The sequence below is a fragment of the Leopardus geoffroyi genome, chromosome B3 (assembly GCF_018350155.1).
Source record: "Leopardus geoffroyi isolate Oge1 chromosome B3, O.geoffroyi_Oge1_pat1.0, whole genome shotgun sequence".
Lineage (NCBI taxonomy): Eukaryota > Metazoa > Chordata > Mammalia > Carnivora > Felidae > Leopardus > Leopardus geoffroyi.
The window spans coordinates 69,995,923-70,006,824 of record NC_059337.1 but is presented as its reverse complement, the minus strand read 5'-3'; the positions used below and the strand labels follow the sequence as shown (position 1 = coordinate 70,006,824).

At 39.1% G+C, this 10,902-nt stretch overlaps 1 protein-coding gene across 1 annotated transcript; it reads right to left on the bottom strand.

The window, feature by feature from the left end:
• Positions 1-337: 337 nt before the first annotated feature.
• Positions 338-1,449, bottom strand: LOC123582193 (olfactory receptor 4F15). Its single transcript, XM_045448450.1, has one exon. It carries the CDS (start codon positions 1,347-1,349, stop codon positions 411-413), a length of 939 nt encoding a protein of 312 aa, XP_045304406.1. The 5' UTR covers positions 1,350-1,449; the 3' UTR covers positions 338-410.
• Between the last annotated feature and the right edge of the window lie 9,453 nt (positions 1,450-10,902).

Here is a 10,902-nt window from a genome sequence, read left to right as displayed (position 1 = left end):
AATTTTATACACTGCCAGATAGAGGAGCCTGATAAGGACACCAAGGAAGCAGAAAATGGAGAAATAAGAATCAAACAAAGTAGAAACAAAGAAAATTGAAATCGAGACTTAAAATCCAGTAAGCAGAAGGAAGATAAAATAAATCTTGGTTATTCAATTATGTGGCATGCTCCTAACCATGCAGGTGACAATGCACATATGGTTTGGTTTTTGACACTTTGATGTATAGACTATCAAAGAATAACATCGCTTCTAAATTAATGGTGAAATCGATATCATAATATCATAGATAGTACTTTTCTAGGCATATAACATCTTAAGTGTTGAGTATTTTCCTGAGATTGTAAAATGTCTTTTCTACAACCAGCATGGGGGAGAATCTGTGATTTCCTATCTTCATAGCCAGCAGTTCACGAGATCTTCCGGTAATGCAAAACATGACTGCACAATCTCCTCATTGCCGCTTTCATCTCTTTGTTCCTGAATGTATAGATGACTGGATTCAGAAAAGGAGTGATAAATGCATCAAAAATAGCAAGATACTTATCCAGGTTGGATGTGGGAGAAGGCCATGTGTAGAAAAACATCAGTGGCCCAAAGAACAAAACTACCACAGTGATATGAGCTGACAGTGTAGAGATAGCCTTGGATGAGCCACCAGAGGAATGTTTCCAAACAGTAAACAAAATGAAGATGTACGAAATGACCAGTACAATAAAGGAGCCCACAGAAATGAGCCCACTATTCACAGTAACCATGAACTCCAGTTCTTGGGTGTTTGTGCAGGCAAGTCTGAGGAGCCGGGGAAGGTCACAATAAAAACTGTCCAACACGTTAGGGCCACAAAAAGGCAAGTCTACCACAAAAACTACTTGAATCAATGAATGGATGAAGCCAATGACCCAGGAAGTGACTACAAAATATAGACACATCCTGGGACTCATGACGGTCAAGTAGTGCAGAGGCTTACATATGGCCACATATCTGTCGAAGGCCATGGCTATAAGCAACACCATCTCAGTGCCCCCGACAGCATGGCTAAAGAAGATCTGGGTAAAGCATCCACAGAAAGAGATGGATTTGCGCTTCTTGAAAATATCACAAATCATTTTAGGGGCTATGATTGAGCAAAACAACATATCGATGACTGAGAGGTTAGCCAGGAGGAAATACATAGGGAAGTGCAAATGAGCATCCAAGGTTACAGTGAACACAATGACAAGGTTTCCCATCATGCTTGCCAAGTAGAACAAAAAAGAGAAAACAGAAAGGAGAAGTTGGATCTCCCATGAATTAGTGAGTCCCAGGAGCACAAACTCTGATACTGTCGACTGATTCCTTCTATCCATTGCCTCAGATACCAGGATCAGTTTTCATGTTACCTAAAGGAAGAAAGAAAATAAAAAACAATTGCCTAGGCAAGTATTAGTGTTTACATAAGGAATCCTACAGTCCCTAAAAACAGTTATCCTATTAGCAGTTCACACAGCCAAATAAACTTCATCTGATTTATATTGGTCTGCTACTTGGAGGAAGCAAGCGGTGCCCAATGCCAGTGTGGATTCAAAACTGCTACAACTAAATGAATTCCACCTCTGGACCTGTTTCCCTTCTGGTTTCTGGTTTCTTCTACTCTCACTCTTACTATTTCCTCCTGCCCTGCATTCTACCTCAGTAACATACAGGGTCAACTTCAAATACTTTTGACTATGATTTCTTATAAATGGATAGGATTTCAGCCACTCGTGTGAGCCACCTAACAATTCCTCATGCACAGCAAAGAACTTTCAAAGTCTCTGTTATTCCTGTTGCTTAATTAGACTTTAAACATTTTCCTTCTTTCCACTTTCAAAATTTCTCATTCTGTTCTCTAATGTCCCAATTTTCAGTGTCCCAGCTCAAATATCCCTCCCTGTGAAATCTTCCAAACCTGCCTAAGTCTCTCTACTCTGTACTGTTAGCATTTATTTCACTCTATCTCTCATGATTATATCCATTTCCATCTCTCAAGTTAACCAGTGTAGTCTCTTGGGTACAGGAATAATTTTAGTTCATATGGGTATCCCCTACCTCCATTAAAAACACCAGAGGTAACTAACACAAGTAGTTATTTAATGGGTGCATCACACTGATTGAATGAAGGAAAAAAATTAAAGGGAGTAAAGAATGACCCTGGAGTCAAGAGAGTCTATCATAATTCACTAAAGTTCATATTAATAGTATATTTTATGGTAAAAGTCAGGAGTTATCACAGGATCCCAAGCTTCATTGACACAGTTGTCTAACTACACAAAATAATTATTTCAGAAAAGAATTCTATCATCAAGTGAAATATGGGATCTCAATTACTAATTTAAAATAGTTGATAGAGGGGCACCTGGGTGGCTCAATGCGTTAAGCATCCAACTTCAGCTTAGGTCATGATCCTCACAGTTCGTGAGTTCGAGCCCCGCGTCAGGATCTGTGCTTACAGCTCAGAGCCTGGAGTCTGCTTCGGATATTCTCTCTCTCTCTCTCTCTCTGTCTCTCTTCACCCCTCTCCTGCTTGTGCTTTGTCTCTCTCTGCCTCTCAAAAATAAATAAATGTCAAAAAAAATTTTAAATATTTGATAGAAGTTCTTTGATATGTTTCAACTGGAAAAAATCATTTTATCTTTTAATGATACTCACTTTGAGAAAAAATTTTCAATTTTTAACATAATACATGTAATGACCTGAGGCAAATAATCTCCTCCGGTAGTAGACGCACAAACAGAAATCGAGATGTGGGCACCTGGATGGCTCAGTAGGTTCGGTATCTGACCTGGGCTCAGGTCATGATCTCATGGTTCCTGAGTTCGGGCCCCTCATCAAACTCTGCACTGACAGTGTGGAACCAGCCTGGGATTCTCTCTGTCTCCCTCTCTCTCTGTCCCTGCCCCATTTGCATGTGCATGCTCCTTCTCTCTTTCTCAAAATGAATAAACTTTAAAAAAAAGAAAGAAAGAAAGAAATAGAGATGGGGTGCCTGGGTGGCTCAGTCAGTTGGGTGTCCAGCTTCGACTCAAGTCATGGTCTCACAGCTTGTGGGTTCAAGCCTGCATCGGGCTGTGTGCTAACAGCTCAGAACCTAGAGCCTGCTTCGGATTCTCTGTCCCTCTCTCACTCTGCCCCTCCCACACTCATGCTCTGTCTCTGTCTGTCTGTTTGTCTGTCTCTGTCTCTCTCTCATAAATAAAAAACACTAAATAAAGTAAAAAACAAAAAATTAAAAAAAAAAAGAAATAGAGATACATACTCATTGAATACCCAAAGATAAGAACTCTGCCACATAAAAGCAGTCTCTTTTCTTTTCAAAATACATCTGAAATGGATAAAAGAATAACAGGAAAAGAACTGGGTGAAAACAGCCAGCCAATATATGGGTCTTCAATGAGAGAGGGTCATAACGAGTTATAGAGATAAAGGGCAGGAAAAGAACTAAGGGACAATAGCAAGATCAGAGCATGGAAACGTAGGAGACAATTACAGTTCTTTTTTTTTTTTTTCAATATATGAAATTTATTGTCAAATTGGTTTGCATACAACACCCAGTGCTCATCCCAAAAGGTGCCCTCCTCAATACCCATCACCCACCCTCCCTCCCTCCCTCAGTTTGTTCTCAGTTTTTAAGAGTCTCTTATACTTTGGCGCTCTCCTCTAACCTCTTTTTTTTCCCTTCCCCTCCCTCATGGGTTTCTGTTAAGTTTCTCAGGATCCACAATTACAGTTCTTTAAAGATGAAAATCTGCCAGAAATAAATTATCAGAGGTCCAACTCAGTGGTGGTTTTTGACTGAGTACAACTTCATGTTACACCAGTGAAACAATTTATATACAAAGAGATATGCCTGAGGACCTGCTCACTATCACAAAGTTAACTGGTGGGAGGGTCCACAGAGGATCAAGAACACCTGGCTCCATTGAAAGTTATTTGCCTTAAATAGAACTTTGTATTTGTTCTATATGTATTCATTATCTATTTCTGCAATAGCATATTACTGGAAACCTGGTAGTTTTATTTTTTTTTTTAATTTTTTTTTCAACGTTTATTTATTTTTGGGACAGAGAGAGACAGAGCATGAATGGGGGAGGGGCAGAGAGAGAGGGAGACACAGAATCGGAAACAGGCTCCAGGCTCTGAGCCATCAGCCCAGAGCCCGACGCGGGGCTCGAACTCACGGACTGCGAGATCGTGACCTGGCTGAAGTCGGACGCTTAACCGACTGCGCCACCCAGGCGCCCCGAAACCTGGTAGTTTTAAAACACACCAATGTGACATCTCACAGTTCTGAAGATGAGAAGGCCAAAATGGGTCTTCCAAGCTAGAATCAAGGTGTCGGCAGAGCTGCATTCCTTCCAGAAGACCTAGGAGAGAATTCATGACCCTCCTTCTTCCAAGGATACCTGCATTCTTTGCTTCATGGCCCCTTCCTCCCTCTTCATGGTACAGCACTCCAAACTCAGCAACTGTCATCACCTCTCCTCTCTGACTCTGTCCATCCTGCCTTCCCCTTGTAAGGTATATGCTGTGTGATTACATGGGGCTGACTCAGATAATCCAGGATAATTTGACCATCTCAAAATTCTTAATACATCGACAAAGTCCCTTGTGCCACGTAAAGTAACATATATTCACAGGCTCGGGGATTAAGACATGGACGCCTTCAAGACTATTATTCTGTACACTTCTCACAAGTGAACAAATAATTTTAGTGGGAAAAGGAAGACCTTATCACTAACCGGTGAATCAGATGGAGGAAATTTCAGAGAGCCTGTCAAGAACATGGAAGAGATATTAAAGGATGAAGGACAGATGATGCATCCAGACCTTTCCTCTGAAACTACACATAAGACACTTCTGACTCCAAACACATCTAGGACCAAGTCTGACCAACTAATATCCACCAATAATAAGGAACCTATCCTGGGATTATCCCAAGATAATCAGCCAACCAACGTGTTCTGGGAAAACTGGGTATATACTTTAGTCCTGAGTGGTTCTCTGAATGACTTTGAAATGACTTTCAGTCATGAATTTAGTAAATATTTTTGAGGACCCACAATGCCAAGCACCATTCCACACATTGAGGTTACAGCATAGGCAAGATTTTCTGCTTCTGTGAAGTTGATATTCATGTCAGAAAATTCAATTTTGGTCTGTTACATACAGAGTCTTTTCTCTAGAAAGGATAAGAACCCTTGAAGAAACACTGTAATTCATCAAATACTTGGGAGTCTCAAACACTCTGCTTCCTTCTAGTTCAATGTCCACATTCACAGAATCTCTTCTCAGTATCCTGACTTTTTATATGAATTTTTACATCTTTGATATCTATCACACTAATTTTTCAGTGACTTTCTAATAAACATACATGGATTTTACCTCCCCAAATATATTATAAGACACTTGGAGCAAGTTTTGTGTATCACAGTTGTTTGTACTGACTGAAGAGCAGCTCAGAAATTATGTTGGCTGTATTTCGTAACTTACACATTCATTCATTCAACAAGTATTTTTGTATCAGTCATCAGGACAATTTTAAGTAACAGTCACTTAAACCATTAAATGATTTGACTTAAAACCAAACCTCGATATCACGAACTATGAACTTACTAATAAAATTTTTTTCTACGGAATGAGCAGAAAAATAAGGCAAAAAACATTCCTTGTGATCACTAAGTAAAACAGTGTGTTAGCCAAAACTTTTCTGAGTCTTCTTTGGAAGGAGGAGTATGAAATAGGAATGCAATCAGAATATACTATGAGACAAAAATATAAGTGGTGCTTCCTCCAAATTGTAATGTGAACAGCAAAAAAAATAACAAGTGAGAAGATAAAAGAAATACTGCTAAACCTGCCTATTAATAAAAATGTAAGGAATAGGGTTAGCAAAATCAGCAAAGGATTTATTGGGTCATTCAGGAAAAAAAACTATGTGATCTTTGTAAAGTTTACATAAATAGAGAGTCTAGCACAAGGGCAAAAAGGACAATTTTGGAGAAAAAGAAACTTACATTTTAAAAGTCAGAAAGGAAATTGATAGAAATGACAACAAGGAAGGCAATAGGAAATTGGGTTTTTGAATGCAGCAAGAATTCGAGATGGTCAATTAGATGGGAAAATATGTTAAAAAGTAAGAAATGGCAGACTGGGAGCTTGTTCAGATATACAGTCTCAAAAGTCCCAATGCTCAGAATTCCTTCCTACTAGCACCTAGCATTAGAGTCGCGTTCTTTTTGACTAACATACTGCATCCCCTAGTTTTACTTACATTGCTAAGGGAAAGGTGCTTCATTAAGCTATTAGAGACAAACAAGGAAGTTACCAGATGGCTTTCCTCAGCTGAGATATTGTGTATGCAAGAAATAAGTTTTCACAGTGAAGAAATAACGGATTCATTTATGCCTCATTCAACACCAAAGAAGGATGAGCTTAGATAGGTTGCTGCAGAAGTCAGGGAAAAACACAGATGAGCTCAGGAGGAGAGGGCCAGACCCCAGGAATGAGAGCTAACGCTGGGTAAAGAAGGATAAACGGGTTCAAAGACAAAATGTACCTACTTTACATCCCTTAAAGAACAAAAAAGAAAAATTACTACAAATAACAAATAGGAAATCTGGAAACTTACTCAGCTCCTGTCTTCAAGTATTCAGATTTCTTGAGTATCTCTCCAGTGGCTCTGAGATACAGTCTCTGAATGGCCTCTAGAGGAAGGTCCTAGGTTCAGTCACTTTGAGATATCGCAGGCCTTCCATGGAAACAGGGCTGCTCCTCTAAGGCCATTGCCATTAGAAGATATTCCACTTTGCGTTCTCTACTTGTGGTCTAGCTATTTCTCTCAAGAATCATGACAAGAATTACAGCCATCATTTCATTTAAACTATGTAAATGATCATGGTATGCAGTAAATTCAGATCCTGCAGCATTTAATGGAATCATCATCTAATGTCTTGATTTATATGGAATTAGAATTGGGCAACCTCTTAGAATAGACTCATGGGAATTTTACATTTTAAAATTTTGTGGGGAAGAAAAACAGAGAGATGCTCATTATGCCCAATGAATAAAATCACTCAGTTGGAAGAGATCTGAAAATGTGTTCTGACCCAGTTCTTTTCTTCGGTTTCTCCACCCAGGACATGGTGGTTTCTCTACAGTTTACCTGGTTTGAAAATTCATTTTCTTCCTTGGTGTCTCACTTTTTATTAACATAGCAATCCAAAGGTTCATCCTTACAAAAAGAAAACCTCTCATTCTTTCAAGTAAACCGATGTCCACTTGATTCTTTCTCTGTGAATAGAAAGACATTGTCAGCACTCTCTCAGATAAATGTTTATTATCCTTGATCTTGGGAGAAGCAAATAAACATCACTCGTCTGTACCCTCTAGATTACCCACCTCCAGTCCTTTAGTCTTCCTTCATAGGATCATCTTCTATCCCTTCATCTTTGGCGCTATTTCACCACGAAATCACCACCATTTCACCATAAAACATCTCACTGGAGGGACCTAGAAAAAAATTCTAACAAATGTTTAAAGAATATAAACAAAAACGGGAGGATCGATTACTGGTTGTTAAAGATGATACATTTAGTTTCCTACTTTTTTCTCCATCCTTCCACCACCTAGTTTTAACCTACACTACATTTGTTTAGTTTAAGGTGAGTTAGATGCCTAGATACTTTTCTTCTAAGCAGGTTTTCTATTATCCTTTCTCCATCTTGATTCTATGAACTTGGGGTTGTGTTTAATGTCACTTATCATGTCTACCTAATGAACTTAATCTCATATTTGAGTTCCCTGAAGATAAAGGTAAAGCAAGCTTGTTATCACGACCGCACACATATTTGTATTTACTTTGCGTACTAATAACTCTCCCTAAAGACCCCTTGGTACAGTTAACAATTCAGCCTGAATCCTGGACCTGACCACAGTGTGGATTCCAGACTCTGCAGTGTATCTGCATTCTCACCCCCTGAATCTCCAAGTCATTTCCAAGTCCTTATTAAAACTTAAGGTTAATTCAGTTTTTCATGTTGACAACCATTCATGTTTATTTCCTGCTCTACTCATCATCTCCCCACCACTAACACATGTTTCTTTCTGCCTCTGGGCAAAAGCTAATTGAAATACACAAAAGCAAACCCTTACCTGAGTTTTCCTCCTGACTGAAGTTTACCTAGTTTGATCTTCCTCCTGTTGTCTATTTCACTCCATCCTTCCCTTGGAGCTATTCCCAGACTGTAATCTCAAGCACACAGGAGGTGTATAAATGTATCTATATATGGAACACATAGCTAATTAACTGAACTGAAGGATAGTGACCAACTAATGTTATCCTGACCTGGTATTGCAAAACTAAAGTCAATTAGTCAAGGAAATTGCCTCCTAAAAAATATATTCATTGTGATCCAAGCAACAAAGGGAAGTGTTAAAAATGAGTCAGGCCAGGGGCAAATGACACTAGATTATTTAAGAAGATCATCTCTGTTATATGGTTTGCTACTTTAAATCCTATCATCAATAATAAAAGCTTCCTTAGGTAATTTGATAATATTCACCTTCTGAGAATGTTATGCAAATTGCATAGAACAGCTTGATAAATATCAATTTCCCTGCATATAAATGAACTAGGGAACTGAAAGAAAAGGTGAAAATTTTTAAGTAAAAAAATAGCTACACAAGTAACATCTCACTTCTTTTTCATTAGGATCACATAATAAAGCAACTGAGCAAGTTTAACATCACTAGGGATGACGTGTATATTACGTACCCCTGGTATGATTTATAGTATTCTTTTCAAAAACCCAGAATCCCAGTCAAATTATGAAGAAAAAATTCAGACAAACCCACATTGAGAGGACATTCTACAAAATATCTGACCAATATTCCTGAAAGCTGTCAACACCATGGAAAACCAGGTAAGACTATGAAACTCAAGAAACCAGAGGTCGCTAAGGAATCATGGCAGCTAAATGTCTTGTTTCCTTGATTGAACTCTAGAAAAGAAAAGGGTAAAATGAAAAAACTGGTGAAATCTGAATAACATCTATCATTAGTTAATAGGCACGTACCACTGTTGATCTCTCCGTGTACCACAGAAATGTAAGATGATAACATTAGAAGAAACTGAAACTGATACCGAGTGAAGGCCATATAGGAACTCCCCGGACTACCTTTGCAACTTCTCTGTAAATCTAAAATTCTCCCAAAGTAAAAGCTCTATTTAAATGAACCAAAGAGGGTACTCTTAACTCTTGATTTTGGCTCAGGTCACAATCTCACGGTTCCTAGGTTCAAGCCCTGCTTGGAAACGTGCATTGAGCTCTAAGTGGGGTTCTGTACTTAACAGAGCAGAGCCTGCTTGGGATTCTCTCTCTCCCTCTTTCTGCTCCTTCCCCAATCTCTCACTCTCTCTCAATAAATAAACTTTAAAAAATAAATAAGTGAAACAAAAGATCAAAAAAGAAACGTAAAATTGGGGCCAACTATATTTATTAAGTGAAAATCATTCAGGAATGTTGAAGCTCTGACAAACAGACATTCAAGATACAAAGTGAAAGATATACTGGTACACATTAGTGAAAAGTCAACAGTCCAATGGAGATGTAAGACTTAGCAAATGAGGACACAAGATCTAAAATGATAGATGGCAACAAAAGACAAGGAGCCTGGCAACTTAAACTCGGAATTTAGATCTTCCATATAGTCCCTTTATGGTCTTGAACTAATTAACTAATTTTCCAGTACCTGAAACTTTTTAAAATAGGGATAATCTATGAGATGATGTTTACTTTACTTGAAAAATTTAAAACCCGTGCGACCCTCCCAAGTTGAATTTTAATAATTTTCCATGTTACTGCATGTGCTATACAAGCAATCTTTCAGCTCTGAGGTATCTTTCTATACTCTGTTAGGATGCAGGCACTGAGGCTCTGCAAACTCCTTTCTTTCTTGCCAGCTCTGCCCTTAGAGGGCACTAGAGGGCAACTGCAAGGCTAGAAACGGAACAGAGGACTTCTTTGCTCGCTCCTCTTTGCTGTCTGTGGGCTTCCTCTCTGCTCACTGTGCCTGTGAGCATCGCCCAACGCCCTGTTCACCTCAGCAACCCTGATTTCTTTCCAAGTCAGCAGCGGTGTTCCAGCCTTAGAGGTACTCACCTCATCACACCCTCCTCAGGAACACCTGTGTTGGCCACCAGCACCCTTTCCTCAGAGGTGGTGACCCTGCCTTCCTCTGAGCTCAGAGACATGAACAGCAGCCCCTCCTCAGATATTTGAGTTTCAACTCCACAGATCCTTCCTCCAAGATCTTAATAGCTTTTTTCTTCCAAGTATACTTATTCTAACTGCTACCCTTTATTTTCCATCCCTAGGGGTGAGAGCTACTTTGTACAATGCTATGTCTGTGGTATCTCAGGGTTTATTCTTTTTCAAATAACTAGTTAACAGCTTCATATTTAGTTAACCATTCTTTATACCAACATTTTCTCTCATAATAACTGCTATGGTTATTATCTCCTTGCTGGGTCCTGAAAAATCCAGATTAGCAATAGAATAATGAGGAAGGCTGACAGATAAGGAGCTGAAAATATAGAAAATCAATCAGCTGTATAATAAGAAACATAACATGAAGGAAAAATTAACATTTATCCTTAAACTGAGATAGTATGTTTACTATGGGAAAAATAGAAAATGAGCAATACAGGGGTGACTTGGTGGCTCAGTTGGTTAGCTGTTCAACTCTTGATCTCAGCTCAGGTAATTATCTTGCAGGTTTGTGAAACTGAGCCCAATGTCAGGCTCCAAACTGGGCTTAGAGCCTGCCTGGGATTCTCTCTCTCCTCTCTCTCCGCCCCTCCTCCCGCTTGTACGTGCACTG

Excerpts from the sequence above, each read along its gene's own strand:
- LOC123582193 (XM_045448450.1), bottom strand. The coding sequence starts at position 1,349 with ATGGATAGAAGGAATCAGTCGACAGTATCAGAGTTTGTGCTCCTGGGA.